General features: G+C 44.1%; 2 protein-coding genes and 1 non-coding gene across 3 annotated transcripts in view; 1 reads left to right on the top strand and 2 right to left on the bottom strand.

Moving 5' to 3' along the window:
• Nucleotides 1–4,813, bottom strand: part of LOC112267722 (CLIP-associating protein 1-like) — a 39,717-nt gene extending 34,904 nt beyond the window's left edge. The window contains exons 1-6 of the mRNA XM_042297037.1: nucleotides 4,442–4,813; nucleotides 3,203–3,773; nucleotides 785–863; nucleotides 472–575; nucleotides 269–360; nucleotides 85–160 (exon numbers count right to left, since the gene is read on the bottom strand). Of these exons, the coding sequence (XP_042152971.1) occupies nucleotides 85–160; nucleotides 269–360; nucleotides 472–575; nucleotides 785–863; nucleotides 3,203–3,397 (546 nt within the window). The 5' untranslated portion in view covers nucleotides 3,398–3,773; nucleotides 4,442–4,813. The remainder of the gene's footprint in view (nucleotides 1–84; nucleotides 161–268; nucleotides 361–471; nucleotides 576–784; nucleotides 864–3,202; nucleotides 3,774–4,441) is intronic.
• LOC112267759 lies at nucleotides 1,203–1,333 on the top strand. The gene has a single exon (XR_002956142.1). It is a non-coding gene; the product is annotated as a U4atac minor spliceosomal RNA (small nuclear RNA).
• A 1,628-nt stretch (nucleotides 4,814–6,441) lies between the features above and the next one.
• On the bottom strand, nucleotides 6,442–17,531 carry LOC112266528 (H(+)/Cl(-) exchange transporter 4). The gene is made up of 14 exons (XM_042297036.1): nucleotides 17,344–17,531; nucleotides 16,444–16,604; nucleotides 16,143–16,242; nucleotides 15,691–15,878; nucleotides 15,329–15,451; nucleotides 14,957–15,163; nucleotides 14,757–14,837; nucleotides 14,226–14,498; nucleotides 12,020–12,292; nucleotides 10,431–10,617; nucleotides 10,108–10,309; nucleotides 9,645–9,841; nucleotides 8,516–8,735; nucleotides 6,442–7,808 (listed from the first exon to the last, which is right to left on the bottom strand). Exons 1-14 carry the CDS (start codon nucleotides 17,354–17,356, stop codon nucleotides 7,718–7,720), a joined length of 2,316 nt encoding a protein of 771 aa, XP_042152970.1. The 5' UTR covers nucleotides 17,357–17,531; the 3' UTR covers nucleotides 6,442–7,717.
• Between the last annotated feature and the right edge of the window lie 470 nt (nucleotides 17,532–18,001).

Genomic DNA, 18,001 nt, shown 5'->3' with positions numbered 1-18,001 from the left:
GTAAATCAGTAAAATCGTTAAAATTATTCCGTTTATATATTTTTGTTCAGTATAATTGAATAGTCTAAAATAATGTAACTATACCTGGCTTGTAGGGTCTCCTAAAAGATGACATATGTGGGGGACAATTTTGCTGAGGGTCAAGCCTTGAGCTCCATATCTGTAAGGAGAAGAGCATTTCATATATTTTTTAAAGCACACAAAGAATGTGTAAGGCAAAACAGATGAAATAGTACGTTTAAACCATTCCTGGCTATTATGAACTTACACATTTAACGTGGCGATAAGGCAAATGCAGACACTCTCCCGGGTCCTGTTGTTCTTGTGTTTGAATCCTCCTAACATTCGGTCCCATACATACTGCAAATGAATACAAATAAAAACATTTATTGTAGTCCGTTTTTTTCAATAATTAAACGTTTATTTTCTATAATAACACGTAGGTGAGTCTACAGTACGTGCTGACATTACCTGTGGGTTAGCAGCTTGGTCCATGATCTTTAGTAGAAGAGCTTGGTCCTGGTCTCTGACTTGGTCTTTTGAGTCGCCTAGTCGATCTATCAAACTCGGCAAAACTAATGGGAGGAAGAAGGCAAGGACAAAGATATGAATTTTGTGACAACAACTCAAGGTGACAAGGACACAAGCATTTCGCTACACTTGCATTATTAACATCTGCTAACCATGTGTATGTGACCAATAAAATTTGATTTGATTTTGACTGAAGAAAATGATGAATCATAAACATTTGTTGGAATGCATACAATTGCCAGGGATAGCTTACCAGTTCCAATCTGTGTCCTAAACCGTTCCTGTAGTCTTGTTACTAAAGCTGAGAGTATGTCCATTCCCAACAAAGCCACCTAAGAATGAAGATCAAAATAAAAAATGTAAATACTAACTAAATAACATAGGCTATTCAACAAAAGCATAAATGTTAGACATTTTGAGAAAGAATGCATAACATTAAAAAATGTTAAAAGAATCAAGTTCTGTTGCAAAGGATTGTGGGTAATGTGAAAAATCTTGCTTTTGTTCCCTTTATTAAATGTTTAAAAGCAAAGGAAGCCCTCAAAAACAAATAATATATATTGTAACAACGTACTGATGCTGCTGTAGGACTACAGTAGAAAATAAAATATTAACCATGTCGGAAACCACTTTGAGATTTGATTAGGTCTTGGCTGGCACAAGGGAAGGTAACTTTCCTTGTCTTGGGGTGGTATGGGACACTCAATGAACGTGTAGTGAGAGTATCCCTGCTAACACCATAATCAACACCTTCCGCATCACCTGAGCTTCTTGCTTGGGCTATGGTGCAATTTTTGGAACCTCAGGGTTTATATTTGTAGAAAGAGAACCATTTCCTGCTGTCTTATGTCCCCTAGTGGATAAGTTCACATTGCACATACAACACTATTGCTGGTTATAACAAATTCATAATATAAAAAACGTGTTAATAGCTTCAATTGACATTAAAAAAAAGGTGCTGAAGTCTATTCAGAAGTGACAGGACACAAAAACACACCATTTCAGAACAGGTGGTCCGTCAACAGCTGTGTAGAGCTGTGAGCCTGCTGCAGTGCCCCCTCCCTCTGAAAGTCCTGCAGTGTTTGACTAGGCCTGCCTTCCTTTCCTTCTTCATCAACAGCTTTCAACCTACTCCCATCTGATGCTGAAACAAAAACACAGCACTTCCGGCGCTGATAGTAAAAACGAACTGGTCTTTACTAGTAGGGCAATGACAGAAGCAAGCAAAAAGAAAAAAATCAACTAAATCCTGATCATTCTTCACGTAGGGGTTTAGCCTATTCATTGATTCTTAGTCATTCATATGTGGCATTCTCCTCCCCTCTACTTGTGGGGGCCAGTGCCTGGTAGATAGACACCAGACAAACTGGGTCTCATCTGGGGTAGCCTAATGATAGTTTGTAAAATAAGCTCACCACTATCGCCGTGGGAATCCATGTCCCCATTACTGTACTGTTCTCTCGGAGTAATCACTCTGATTGAAGGGGACACCGTTTCTAGAGCAGCACAGGGTGCAGCGTTCTGATTCGCTGCAAGAGAGGTAAGCTGTTTTCTATGCGTGTGAGTGCGCGTGTGTGTGTGGCAGCAGAGTTGTTGACATGGCTTCTCCCTTCATCACACACAGAGTTCAGAGGTCAGCTCCAGCCTGAAAGCACAGACAAATCAAAGCAAGCGAACCCCGTGCTCGAGCTCAGTCGATAGATTGTTCAACATCAGAGCATGAGAAAAACAAGGTGTAGTGTTGATAGTGTCCCGCTCCGCCACCTCAATGTTTACATGGAAGAAGCAGTTAGAGACTCTGACCCCTGACAGTCTGGCTGAACATTTGTGGAGTTTGAATAGCTGGGCCGAATTGTCTGCTCTGCTGATAACATCAGGGTCCCATATTATACTATAGCCTTTCCGCAGTGCAGTGATGTTGTAGTTAGCTAGAGTTTGCAGGACAAATGTCCCTAGGGGAATACTGTCTCGAGTGGATACAGATCAAACACAAAGGATTCAGGCCACCAAACAGATAACCGTCCCCTTGGTGAAGAATGAATTCCTTACCGCTCAGCCTTCATCTTGTGTTTGTGCCTGTGCTGAGGCTGAAGACCTAACAGTGAAAGAATGGGTGGGTGATGTAATGTTTTGGTTTGCTGGACATGTAGGTTAGCTAGGCTTAGGCTACATCTGATGAATCCCAATCACATCTTATCTAGGACTGACAAGGTGAGATCTACTCTGGTGGGATCTGGGGGTCAAGAAGACCTTCAAATTAGCAGAGTACTAGGATACACAGGGATCACAGACACCAAGTGGTTTAGAGTCCATCCACCTCATTCTGCACTGTTCTTTATGACAACCAGCTATTAAAAGCCCCATTGTACCGAGCGGCCATCAACGGTCATCAGGAGCTAACCCACTGGTCAGCTCATCACTGACATGAAGTAGGCCTATAAAGCAATCCACCTAATATTATGCACAGCAAGCCTTTGCGTGACGTTTGAAGCCACTGGGCCTGTAGGTTATATTCTCCCCCCAGGTGAGTCTCACACACCATTGCTGAATTATGTCCCAGTGAGTGACAGATTCTTTCCTACACTTGTGTTACACCAGCCACTTTCACCTTATGGTTATAGCGGCAAGTTTTTGGCTGCCTGTGACAGTGCCATCCCATGGTATCCCATACCTTGAAATTGCTGGAGTTGACCCAGTTGGTAGCGACACCATCCACCATTCTGTCCAGCATGGTCTGGTCCTGCTCCAGGACCTGGGACTTGTCCTTGTCTAGGATGGAGTCTATGATGTCCTGGCCCACCTGTAGTCTCCTACCCAGGTCCTTCTGCATAACCTGTTCCATACAGTACTCCATATTCCACTCCATAGTGTCTCACCAATGGTATAACGCCCACAGTATCACGAGACAAGGAAAAATGTATAGTCTGCTCCTAGTCTGCTCACAGAGAAGATCTCAAGTGTAGTGTAGGCCTATATCCCAGATATATTACACACTTTCCTATATCCCAGAAAGTGTGTAATGTTTTTCCCAAAAATATGCTTGTGGAGATGAAATCACGGGGAAGTCAAGAATGCAGAGATAACAGAGTCCAGTCAGGAACTGTCCAGGGGTTTTAAGTCACTAGTGTTCCAGATCAAACTACAAATATGATCAGTTGTGGACAAGAGGACTGAGGATGAAGAAGAGGGTTGCTGAAATGATTGTACTTCATTCTTCAGTAATTCTTCACTTTCCTGTAGACCTAAAATAGAAAGGGGATACAGACCTATTATAACAAGTACTGCAAACAATAGACCTCATTGTAACACAAACTAAGCAACACAGTGTAATTACAGTCAGTGTAACAATGAGTAGCTAGTTAATAACAATAGTATTTAGGTGGACTACTGAACTGAGAATGACACACGAACGTTTCACAGCAATAAAGCCCCATTTTTATTGAAGCATCGATACAGAATTTACTTCGCTAACGTCAGTTACCGAGCTAGTTAGCTAGCTACTTCACATGTTGTGAAAGTTGCTAGCTAGTGTTATTGGTTTAGCCATGCTAGCTGGCTAGCTTAGTAAATGAGAGCTAGCTAGGTCGCATTTGTGCTAAACAAAATTGATAACTAGCTAACTTGAAACATTACGAATGACTTGCTATACAGACACATAACTATCTAGGTAGTTAAAACAGTAGTGTTAAATAGTTAGCTAGCTAACATTTGATTAAATGCAGCTAAAGCTATAAATCAACGCTGAATCTCTGGCTCCTCTAGCCAGCTAGCTAGCTTCCGTTGGCTAACTGTCTCTTGCAGCTACCAGCAAACACTGAAATTATGCTAACAAATATCAGCGGTCAACTCATTAAGCAATTCCTGTCACTAATGTATCAAGGGATTATTAACTATCTAGTTAGCCAATTACCAATCATCTGCATCCAGCCGCTCGTCTCTATTCAGATTTGTTCTGAAAAAAAATCAGGAGCCAGGACTTCCAACAGGAGTATTATAGCTAGTAGTAGACGAAGAACCCGCACGTACTGTATGCGTGGAGCCAAGTACAGTACTCACAGCAAACGTTATGTAGCTTGCTAGCTAGCTCGATCCAATGTGTGATGATATCATCTAGCTAGCAACCGTTTATTTGGTTACATTGTTTACAGTAATAATTTCCAATGAATGTCATACACTTGTAGCTTGTTTGCACGACAACAGTTTATTTTACCTTTATTTAACTAGGCAAGTCAGTTAAGAACAAATTCTTATTTACAATGACGGCCTAGGAACCTACAACCCCTCAGCTGTCTGTCCAGGAGTAGAATGACAGATTTGTACTTTGTCAGCTCGGAGATTCGACCTTGCAACCTTTCGGTTACTAGTCCAACGCTCTAACCACTAGGCTACCCTGCCGCCCCAGGTCCAGGGTAGTGCCCTCTGCTGTCTATTACTGAAATATTTAATTGCAAAACAGTAACACTGACAATTAAGAGTTTGTACAGTGTGTTGTATCTCAAATAGTTTGTTTTATTTATAATAAAACACTATGTGTAAATAACCCTATTTGAATTTTAAAACAGCGCAGGTGTCAAAGCAGGCTGTTTATGGGATGACCTGATCTTAGAACTTGGTCCTCTTTTTAAAAATAATGTGACCATAACCTGTTTGTCAGTAGAACCTAAATAATAAACTCAGCAAAAAAAGAAACGTCCTCTCATTATCAACTGCGTTTATTTTCAGCAAACTTAACATGGGGGGGGTAACAATATGTAGCTGGTACTGCATGTACTGCAGTGCATCTCCCCCTCATGGACTGCACCAGATTTGCCAGTTCTTGCTTTGAGATGTTACCCCACTCAGACGTGCTCAATGGGATTGAGATCCGGGCTCTTCGCTTTGAGATGTTACCCTACTCAGACGTGCTCAATGGGATTGAGATCCGGGCTCTTCGCTGGCCATGGCAGAACACTGACTTTCCTGTCTTGCAGGAAATCACACACAGAACAAGCAGTATGGTTAGTGGCATTGTCATGCTGTAGGGTCATGTCAGGATGAGCCTGCAGGAAGGGTACCACATGAGGGAAGAGGATGTCTTTTCTGTAATGCACAGCGTTGAGTCCTGTCCAGTCCATCGAGGGTGGGTGTGTGCCCATAGGCAACGTAGTCGGTGATGTCTGGTGAGGACCTGCCTTACAACAAGCCTACAAGTTGTCAGTCCAGCCTCTCTCAGCCTATTGTGGACAGTCTGAGCACTGATGGAGGGATTGTGCGTTCCTGGTGTAACTGGGCAGTTGTTGCCATCCTGTGCCTGTCTCGCAGGTGTGATGTTCGGATGTACCGATCCTGTGCAGGTGTTGTTACACGTGGTCTGCCACTGCGAGGACGATCAGCCGTCTGTCCTGTCTCCCTGTAGCGCTGTCTTAGGCGTCTCACAGTACGGACATTGCAATTTATTGCCCTGGCCACATCTGCAGTCCTCATGCCTCCTTGCAGCATGCCCAAGGCACGTTCACACAGATGAGCAGGGGCCTTGGGCATCTTTCTGTTGGTGTTTTTCAGAGTCAGTAGAAAGGCCTCTTTAGTGTCGTACGTTTTCATACCTGTGACCTTAATTGCCTACCATCTGTAAGCTGTTAGTGTCTTAACGACCGTTCCACAGGTGCATGTTCATTCATTGTTTATGGTTCATTGAACAAGCATGGGAATTATCTTTGAAAAACAGGGTCCTGAAAAAGGGGCGTTTCTTTTTTTGCTAAGTTTATTATAGCAACCCTCAATTATTCATTTGTCTGGGTTCCTTGTGTTTCAACCTCACATATGACAAAGATATTACTAGCATGTGATGAGTATCATATGCCTCCCGCAATTGAATTATGTCTTAAACTTTGTATCTGTTATATAATACAATTACATAAATACAATCTCATCCTTGTTGACACAACATCCCTTTTATTTAATGTCAGAACATTGCAAATAGTATATTGTGCATCACTTAGACGTTATTTACAAACACCAACAAAAGTGCTAATATCTGTTTTCTGTACCAGTTCCAAGTTACAGTAATGTTGAACAGCTCATATTAGAATAATAAATAAACTACAGTAGTGTTCAATTGCTTGAGATAATGACAAATTGATAGTTTCTCAATACAGTAGTAACAATGGATGGATGGATTTGAAAAGATATGAATAAAAATTGAATTATCTTTTGGTATGAAATGACAAAGAGAACCTAGTGTGGCTAAATCCACAACCACAGTGGCTCGTCAGGACTGACAAGCATAGGATAAAACAAACAGAACGGAAGTGAGGCAGGTTCAATAGTTCCACAGTTGTTTTCCACAATACATTCCCTCAGCATATTAAAACAAAACCTATGAAACTGGTGGGGGACAGCATGGAGTGAGAACTATAAAGTAACAAGAAAAACATTGTACTTGGTGGTGTTTTCTGGTTCAGCTATTTTTCTTCCAAAGTGCATTCTTTATTGCAAAAAAAAATATAAAAAAAATATCCTGGATAAACTAAATCAATTGACATGATACGCGGTCTTCTAGCAAATACATACAGTACCAGTGTTAAAACTATGTTATTACAGTTCAATATTGAGAAACATTTGAGAAGCCGCAAATGTCAAAGTAACATCAACATGTGAAACATACCATGGGAACAATGGGTTCTAAGGGCCACCAACTTAACATTGACAACTTAGACTGAAGTCAGTTGCAGTCGGGTCAGTTGCAGTCGGCCTTGAAGCGTCACTGAAAACATAAATATGGCGTCAGCAACACATCAAACTAAAACATACTCATGCCAGACATAAGATGCTTCCCTCCTTGCCATGATTGACACCTCTCTTCCGGCATCTCTCCATCTTGGTCCTCACACCCCTATTCCTCCACCCCGCCCTCTTGATCCCTCTTTCCTGGTCCTCACACCCTCTTCATTCATCCTCCTCCTTCGTCCTTACACCCCCCCCCCTTTATTCATCCGTCCATTTTCTTTGTAGCATTTATCCATCTTAATCCTGATCCCCCTCTTTCTTCACCCCTCTTGCTCCATCCCTACATTCTAAACACTGGGGGCCTGTATTTGAGAGGTGACTTTTCTTCATTGCAGGTTACAGTAGCGTTTCACTATTTACAGTCTAAGGGAGGGGAGGGGCAAAGAGGTGCTGTGGATAATAAAGCTTCTTCTTCTTCTTCTTAGTTAAACATGATGGATTCTGGGTCCTGGTTCATCATCTGGGCCATGTGACGGAGGACATCCTTCTTAGTGATGATGCCCAACAGACGCCTAGAGGGGGGGGACGATAGACAAAACAAAATAGAAATCATTCCACCATCCAATAAACCTCGGAATGATTCAACAGAGTCTATAGTCTTCATAAATCTAACACCAAAGTAAAATGAGCCTACTTTAGAATACTGTGCCCGTTTTCCCAAAAGCATCTCAAGGCTAGGTTTATTGTTAGAACCTTCAAAAGGAGCATACTTAAATCTCTGAGCTGTTTCCCAAAGCCACCGTTACTAAAGTTTCACTTGATTTAGTGCATTGTTACAGGGTAAGCATTAGAATTAGACACTTTAATATTTGTTGCCATAGGTGATAATATCTCATGGGAGCTGATCTGTCGTCAGTGTTGTGGAATAATTCTAATGTTAAGGTAAGATTTGAAAAGGGAGAACGCTGATGCGAAAGCAGCGCCGTCTTCCCTTCGATCCCATTATTATTGCGCTAATGCATCAACAACGTAATTTAGCGAACGTTCTATCTGGGTGGTGTTTTGGGAAACGTATTTGTTACATTTTACGGGCCGTTGTAGGAAAGGTCCGTTGTTAAAACAGTCGTAAGCCTAAATTCCATCGCTATCGGGAAACCGGGGCCCTGGACTGTATGTCGCTCATGGGAAACTGCTCGATGATTGCAACATAATACATGCTAAACTCATCTGGTGGACGAAGACGATGTTTGATTGGTTCATTGACTGATGACAGACTCACCCGCTTCTGGTGACCAGACACTGTCGGAGGCCCAGCTTTCTGAAGATGTCCACCACGGTCTCCATGGGGGTGTGGTCCGTGACGGTGAAGGGGCTGAGGTTGAGGATGCGCCGCAGCTTCAGGGGCTGGGGGTCGCAGGCCTCGGCCACCTGGGGGTTGTCCTCCGTGAAGTAGACCACAGAGCTGCTCACCACCCCGTCCTGCTTCTGACGGGCAGTCTCTGACAGAGACAGAGACAGAGAGAGAGACAGAGAGAGAGACACAGACACACAGACACACAGAGAGACAGAGAGACAGAGAGACAGAGAGACAGAGAGACAGAGTGACAGAGTGACAGAGTGACAGAGTGACAGAGTGACAGAGTGACAGAGTGACAGAGTGACAGAGAGAGAGAGAGAGAGAGAGAGAGAGAGAGAGAGAGAGAGTGAAGTATCAGCTGTGGCTCCTCTGACACAACAGCTAATGAACCGACACATTAAATACAGTATTGCTCAACACATGCTGATGGCTTTATATGGGACTTACAGTAGCTATTGATCACAACTTACAATTCACGTTCTCCAAACTATTGAAAAAAAATATTTAGCCTGTCATTTCACGGTGAAAACTACCTAATGTAACAGTCCTGCTATTTTTCGTTAAATGGAACCTTTATTAGTACCCTAGATATTGACATTGTCGAGGGAGGCCAGAGAGAGGAGGTCATTTTGGAAGTGGGTTGCTCATTTGATTGTTGGATGGAGTGGGCCTTTGCTGAAAAGCTTCTTAAATACAAGCCCCTCATATCACGCATGCACAGCCTTGGAAATGAGTGCATGTCGGTAGCACTGATATTTGGCAGCCTCGGCCACGTTGCATACTCTAGGCTTACAGTACACGGCCTTTAGATTGCAGGCCCGTTTAAGACTTGAGCAAAGCAATTAGCAAGGTACTGTTCTCTTGCAGCTGTTATGGGCATCATAGCTGTATGGAGAACGTGCTTTCTGTATCCTTAAGTGTCTATGCATCCAAGACCTTCGAAATGTTTGAATCCTTCTTGATCGTAATGTGATTTGTGGATTTGAATAAAGTATTTAAAATATGTGTGTGTGTGTGTGCGTGTGCGTGAGAGCCAGGGTTAATGTCTTACTGATGGCCACAGTGAGTTCCCTGCGCTGGACGAAGCCGATGAGGCGCTCTGACTCTCGGGACACGACCACAGGGAAGCCGTTGTAGTCGGTGTCCTTGATGAGCGTCTCCACATCCTCCACCGTGGTGCTGTCCTGGGTCAACACGGCCAGGGGGGGCTCACTGCGCCTGGGACGCATCACATCCGTGGCCAGGGTCCTGTGTACGGATCACATATTGGGAATTCTTAGGGTCTGTTTCTCAGACACAGTTTAATCCAACTCCTGGAAGCAAAAGCATGGAGAATCTCCATTTAAATATATTTTTAGTTCAGGACTATGCTTAATTTGTGTCTGGTAAAACCAGCCCTTTGAGAAGGGGTGACTCTTGACTACTGCAGGGTTGAGACTTGGACTAGGGGAGGTGTGAGGTACCACCCCTGAGGAGGAGGAATGACAAAGTTCCTAATATGTATCCCGTAATACCTGTGTGTGAACTCGTCCCTGACGTCCAGGTAGGGGTAGCCGTTGAGTTGGATGTGGGACTCGTAGATACCCTCCTTCCCAAAGGCGTCCGCTACCCACTTACTGGTGACGGCTGCGGCCATGAGGGGGACGATGTACTCCAGACCACCGGTCAGCTCAAACATAATGACCACCAGGGACACGGTCATCCGGGTCACACCTCCTATAAACAACAAAACAAAAGTTGATGACCTGAGTGTTTATTTTATAGAGTAATCCCTCTCTGTTTCAGTCTGTCTTCTTCCGTTTGGTGCCTAATGAACACTACCCTAATGACGACTCACCCAGACATGCGGCAGCGCCCACCATAGCGTAGAGGCCTGGGGTAACACAGTCGGCTCCGGGACGACACCAGTTCTTAAAGATGATCCAGTCGTGGTGATGGTAGGCCATCTGCTCCACAGCGATGCCTACGATTCGCCCAGCGATGGCCCCCACAGCCATACTGGGGATAAACAGCCCAGACGGGATCTGAAGACAACACAGAGGACATAAAACAACATGGTTGAGAGGTGATCTGAAGACAACACAGAGGACATAAAACAACATGGTTGAGAGGTGATCTGAAGACAACACAGAGGACATAAAACAACACGGTTGAGAGGTGATCTGAAGACAACACAGAGGACATAAAACAACACGGTTGAGAGGTGATCTGAAGACAACACAGAGGACATAAAACAACACGGTTGAGAGGTGATCTGAAGACAACTCAGAGGACATAAAACAACACTGTTGAGAGGTGATCTGAAGACAACACAGAGGACATAAAACAACATGGTTGAGAGGTGATCTGAAGACAACACAGAGGACATGGGGCCACAGTGTCTCCAGTATTTATGCTGCAGTAGTTTGTGTCGGGGGGCTAGGGTCAGTTTGTTATATCTGGAGTACTTCTCCTGTCCTATTTGCTGTCCTGTGTGAATCTAAGTGTGCGTTCTCTAATTTTCTCCTTCTCTCTTTCTTTCTCTCTCTCGGAGGACCTGAGCCCTAGGACCATGCCCCAGGACTACCTGACATGATGACTCCTTGCTGTCCCCAGTCCACCTGGCCATGCTGCTGCTCCAGTTTCAACTGTTCTGCCTTACTATTATTCAACCATGCTGGTCATTTATGAACATTTGAACATCTTGGCCATGTTCTGTTATAATCTCCACCCGGCACAGCCAGAAGAGGACTGGCCACCCCACATATGCTCTCTCTAATTCTCTCTTTCTTTCTCTCTCTCGGAGGACCTGAGCCCTAGGACCGTGCCCCAGGACTACCTGACATGATGACTCCTTGCTGTCCCCAGTCCACCTGACTGTGCTGCTGCTCCAGTTTCAACTGTTCTGCCTTACTATTATTCAACCATGCTGGTCATTTATGAACATTTGAACATCTTGGCCATGTTCTGTTATAATCTCCACCCGGCACAGCCAGAAGAGGACTGGCCACCCCACATAGCCTGGTTCCTCTCTAGGTTTCTTCCTAGGTTTTGGCCTTTCTAGGGAGTTTTTCCTAGCCACCGTGCTTCTACACCTGCATTGCTTGCTGTTTGGGGTTTTAGGCTGGGTTTCTGTACAGCACTTTGAGATATCAGCTGATGTACGAAGGGCTATATAAATAAATTTGATTTGATTTGACATAAAACAACATGGTTGAGAGGTGATCTGAACACAACAATCACCCAAGAGCACGGTGACCCTACTCACAATATCTGGGATCAAAACGTGGCAACACTTTATTTGAATGGCACCTACATAAAAGGACCTAACATTTTCATATTTCATAACTCGTACATAATGCATTCATAAGCAGTTCGGTAACATTTCATAGCTGCTTACGTCAGCTATCATAACCCCCATCTAGCCATGCCGTACAGCATACTGACCTTCATGCCAAAGGTGAAGATCGTTATTACAATCTTAAAGATAAGCGCCAGGGCCAGCTGCCACAGAGCGCTGTAGACCCCGGGTCCAGCAGGGCGGTCTGGGATGTCGTCCACTGGACGGCTCATGTTGGGGTTATTAACGTAGTCACACAGCTGAGAGGACTCCAGCGCACCGCAGTCGTTGAACAGCTCGGAGATGAGCTCGCTGGTGCTGCGCCGCGTGTACGGGTTAGGGAACGCCAGGACCGCGGTGATACCCGTTATCACGATCACCTTAAATCAATCAAATCAATCACGTTTATTGATGAAGCCCTTTTTACATCAGCAGTTCTCACAAGGTGCTTTACAGTAAACCGGCAAAGATCCCAAAAATTAAGAAGCAGAAACTGGCATTACATTTGAGTCATTTAGCAGTTGCTCTTATCCAGATCAACTTAGTTACAGTTGAAGTCGGAAGTTTACATACACCTTAGCCAAATACATTTAAACTCAGTTTCACAATTCCTGACATTTAATCCTAGTAAAAATTCCCTGTCTTAGGTCAGTTAGGATCACCACTTTATTTTAAGAATGTGAAATGTCAGAATAATAGTAGAGAGAATGATTTATTTCAGCTTTTATTTCTTTCATCACATTCCCAGTGGGTCTGAAGTTTACATACACTCAATTAGTATTTGGTAGCATTGACTTTAAATTGTTTAACTTGTGTCAAACCTTTTGAGTAGCCTTCCACAAGCTTCCCACAATAAGCTGGGTGAATTTTGGCCCATTCCTCCTGACAGAGCTGGTGTAACTGAGTCAGGTTTGTAGGCCTCCTTGCTCACATATACTTTTTCAGTTCTGCCCACACATTTTCTACGGGATTGAGGTCAGGGCTTTGTGATGGCAACTCCAATACCTTGACTTTGTTGTCCTTAAGCCATTTTGCCACAACTTTGGATGCTTGGGGTCATTGTCCATTTGGAAGACCCATTTGTGACCAAGCTTTAACTTCCTGACTGATGTCTTGAGATGTTGCTTCAATATATCCACATTATTTTCCCGCCTTATGATGCCATCTATTTTGTAAAGTGCACCAGTCCCTCCTGCAGCAAAGCACCCCCACAACATGATGCTGCCACCCCCGTGCTTCACAGTTGGGGTGGTGTTCTTCGGCTTGCAAGCATCCCCCTTTTTCCTCCAAACATAACAATGGTCATTATGTCCAAAAAGTTATATTTTAGTTTTATCAGAACAGAGGACATTTCTCCAAAAGTACAATCTTTGTCCCCATGTGCAGTTACAACCCATAGTCTGGCTTTTTTATGGCGGTTTTGGAGCAGTGGCTTCTTCCTTGCTGAGCGGCCTTTCAGGTTATGTCGATATAGGACTCGTTTTACTATGGATATAGATACTTTTGTACCCGTTTCCTCCAGCATCTTCACAAGGTCCTTTGCTTTTGTTCTGGGATTGATTTGCACTTTTCGCACCAAAGTACGTTCATCTCTAGGAGACAGAAGGCGTCTCCTTCCTGAGCAGAATGACAGCTGCGTGGTCCCATGGTGTTTAAACTTGCGTGCTATTGTTTGTACAGATGAACGTTGTACCTTAAGGCATTTGGAAATTGCTCCTAAGGATGAACCAGACTTGTGGAGGTCTACAATTTTTTTCAGAGGTCTTGGCTGATTTCTTTTGATTTTCCCATGATGTCAAGCAGAGGCACTGAGTTTGAAGGTAGGCCTTGAAATACATCCTCAAGTACACCTCCAATTGATTCAAATGATGTCAATTAGCCTATCAGAAGCTTCTAAAGCCATGATATACTTAAAGGGACAGTCAACTTAGTGTATGTAAACTTCTGACCCACTGGAATTGTGATACAGTGAATTATAAGTGAAATAATCTGTCTATAATCAATTGTTGGAAAAATGACTTGTGTCATGCACAAAGTTGATGTCCTAACAGACTTGCCAAAACTATAGTTTGTTAACAAGAAATTTGTGGAGTGGTTGAAAAACAAGTTTTACTGACTCCAACCTAAGTTGTATGTAAACTTCCGACTTCAACTGTACAATTAGGGCATTCAACTAAGATAGGCCAAATCACAATCTACTATCTTCTAAATCAGTGCTAGTAACAAGTAACTCAATGGAAGAACCACCCTATGGGTCCTGGTCAAAAGTAGTGCCCTATATAGGCCAGGGAATAGGTTGCCACAGTTAGTTACCTCTAGGACGGGGTACTTCCCCAGCAGAGTGGTCTTCCTCCTCCTACACCAGGCGATGTTCCCCCGGATGAAGAGGGTTCCCCAGAGGCCCCCGAACACCCCCAGCAGGATGAAGGGGACCAGCTCAGCCATGTACCAGGGGGTGTGGTACTCCACGTAGAACAGGACCAGTCTGCTGTTACCGAACGGGTTGATGGCGCGCAGGGTGAAGGCCGCCACCAACGCAGCGAAGAAGGAGCGCCACAGAGTCTTCAGCGGGAAGTAGTAACTCACCTGAAGAGGACAGAGATTACATACCGACGGCAGTTCAACTGAAACACCTGAAGAGGACAGAGATTACATACCGACGGCAGTTCAACTGAAACACCTGAAGAGGACAGAGATTACATACCGACGGCAGTTCAACTGAAACACTTTAGCATTTTAAAGGCAATGGATCAAAAAGAATAACAATGACATATCTGGAAGTGAGATGACATTTGATTGAATGGACACAGCAGGTGATTTATAACAGACTTAAGTATACAACACCTCCTCCAGGCTGAAGAGAACTCCTCCAATCGGGGCTCCAAAAGCCACTGACACCCCAGCAGCAGCAGCAGCCGATAACACCTGCACAACAGACCAGCTGAGTTACATACAGACTACAACTAAATACTTTAAAATTGTTCCAATTTCCCCAAATTGTATTATTTCCGCAAAAATGGGAGCGTAATGGGCTATTACTGTACCTCTCTGCGCTTGCCCTCATTCTTGCTGTACTTAGAGAACAGGGAGCAGAAGAGGTTACCACAGCAGCAGGCCACGTGGACCAGGGGCCCCTCCTTCCCCAGGCTGAGCCCGGAGGACACAGCCAGGACCAGGGTCACCGTCTTGATCAACAGGGTCCACTTCCCCAGGTACCCCCGGATGATGAACCCACTCAGGATGGTTTTAATCTACACAAGACGACACACAGCGTCCCCTCACTGGGATAACCTTTGCAACTGTGCAGTTATCGGAAATGAATGCACACTCTTTTCAGCCAATGAAAACGAAGTATTTCAAATACTATAGGCGAGGTTATTTTCTATTTGGGAACGCTACCATTTCAAAACACTCACCTCAGGAATACCTGACCCACAGGCGTAGGGGGCAAAGACTCTTACTAGAGACACAGCCAGGAAAGAGAATAACAGCGCCCACAACACATACAGGAAGTAATTCAACACATACGCCCCGGCACCCTGGAGAAACAAGAACAGGTGGGATGTATGGGTTTAAGGACCTGATGCACAATCATCCCACCCGCTACCACAACAAACACCAAGATAAACCTCAGAAACTTAGAGTGGTTACATTTCCCCAAGTCACACCCCTTTACCTAGCCACGTGACGGCTGCCGTTCGTCGGGCTAAAAACACAGACTCAGTACTGTGGCTTTAAATCAAGAGGACGTCTGGTTAACGGTTATTGATCTGCTGACCTCAGAGTGACCGGTCATCAGCTCGGCCCACTTCTGCCACTGCGGACACTTGTCTCTGTCGTCGAAGGTGGTCTCGTTGGAGGTCCAGCAACACTGCTCATGGCTATAGTAGAATGCAGACAGACACACCCCTTCTTTCAGGTCGGTCATCCAGTCCACAGCCAGGTCGATCACTCCAGCCAGCGTGCCTACACGGGAGGACACGCAGCACGAGATCACAGATCACACTAAGCAAGGGAAGAGGCAAGCCTATCAAAAGGATTCAAACCAGACGTGGTATTTCACAACTCTGGCTGTGTGACTTGTGATTGTTTGTTAAGAGAGCCACGTGTCATGTGTGTGCAGTATGAATCCCGGCACCCAGAAGCAAATCTCATGTGCGCCATACTACAAGAGACTAGAGCGGTACCAAAGAGGTCAGACTTTTTGCAGGATGCCTCCTCGGTTCCTACCTGTGAGCATTCCTATGAGCAGCATCACCACCCATCCTGACCAGGCATCCAGAAGACTCTTAATCAGCTCCCAGTAAGACTCCTTACTCTTGGTGGTGATCTAGAACAACCATCAAATCAACCATCAGCGGCAGATTCAACGGATCATCAGGTTAAGATAATCAGGTGGACATAAAGAGTTTTTCTATGGTGATGACGATTATGAAGAAGAGGATGAAGAATTATATCCTCTGGGGAGGAAGAAGAAGAAAATGCTTAGAGTGTAGAGCTGGGTGTGGGTGTGTGTGTGTGCTCCCCTCACCTTCCTATGGCGGTCTGTGTCGCGTGACTTCTCCCGTAGCCAGTCAATGGTGTGGAAGTCTTCGTAGGTGCTGACGTCAGGGAAGGGCTCATCCAGGAAGTCCATCAGATTCCCAGTACCATTCATCTCCTCTGAGGGAGTGGCCCCAGTACTGCTGGCCCCTGGACAGAGAGACAAAATAAGATTTGGTTTTTATTGTCTAATGAAGGCCTTCACACATGCCCGTTTTTTACTGTCTAATGAAGACCTTCATACATGTTCAACAGAGATAAACTTCTGCTTTATCCCAACCCCTCTAAAAGACACACACAGACAAGAGGTTGAAGAGACCGAACCCAGCCAAGGCAGGTCTCTGATTCTCAACACAGTATAAAGCACTATGCTGCCAATAATGCCCATGAGATGTATAAAATTGTAATTCTTGGGATTCGGATCACCAGACAGACCTTGTCATAATGTGTCCAAGTTTTAGCTTCAGTTTGGACATTTGTCCAGGGTTGACAGTGGGCCCTATTTTTATGTTCTTATTAGCATTTTATTGCACGTAACTACATTAGCAGCTTACTTGGATAAATGGTCGCTATAATTCTGTGATGTTTTTTTCCCCTCTGTGGGTAGCTACGTCATGCAGAAGCAGTGAAAACAGTAACGCTACTGAGCAGTCAAGAAGAGTAGTCTAGCTACTTGAGGGCCATGCATGAATACTGAATTACAAATCATTGATCAGTGACAGGGACATATGCCTTCATGTAGCTATTAGATATAGCTAGCTATAGCAAGTAGATATGGATGTAATGAGACCAAAAATGTTAACGTTAATTCTAGTTAAGATTTGGCCAGATATGCGTCAACCTTTATTAATTATGACATTATTAGACATGCTATGAAATGCATACTTACCGTCTCCGTCCATTGTTCACACAACCCGACTCCTCAAAATAAAGACATCTAATATCTCTTAGCTATATAATCATCAATAATGAATGCATTTTGATACTGTGTTAGGTTATCGCCGGCCAAACCTGTTTAGAAAAGAGAGAAGAGGACGTCATAGATTTCTGCTTCCCACAATGCATTTGATCAACCTGTCAATGCATGAAGGTGGAATTGTGAGTAGTGAAATAGTGACACCTTGTGGCTGAAATAAAAAATATTTTTCTTTTAATCCGTTCATTCATGTCAGTGCGTAGGCTACTGTTCACTCAGAGAGACCACCAGACCAGACCGCCTCTATAAAGAGGGTCATTTGTGTACTATTGTGTGTTGAAAATGTTTGTTCTTCTCTCCTTGACATGGCCTACATATTCAGCCTCCTACTTGGGTCACAAGCTCAGTATGTCAGAGATCTGATACAGGAAAAAGGAACATATCACTGGATATTGTTCCACATCAAATAAATGCACCACTTTGAGTACCTCTGTATAGTAAAACAATCACTTGATTTCTTTAAAATAGCACTTCATAAACAGGCTATTGAATGTATTTGATCAATTCAGAGTCTCCAAAATCTCTCCTAAATCTATAGATGACATGTCAATGCCCAAGTAGCAGCATAGCT

Source organism: Oncorhynchus tshawytscha, linkage group LG14, assembly GCF_018296145.1.
Source record: "Oncorhynchus tshawytscha isolate Ot180627B linkage group LG14, Otsh_v2.0, whole genome shotgun sequence".
In the NCBI taxonomy this organism is placed as follows: domain Eukaryota; kingdom Metazoa; phylum Chordata; class Actinopteri; order Salmoniformes; family Salmonidae; genus Oncorhynchus; species Oncorhynchus tshawytscha.
This window is presented reverse-complemented; position numbering and strand designations above follow the sequence as displayed.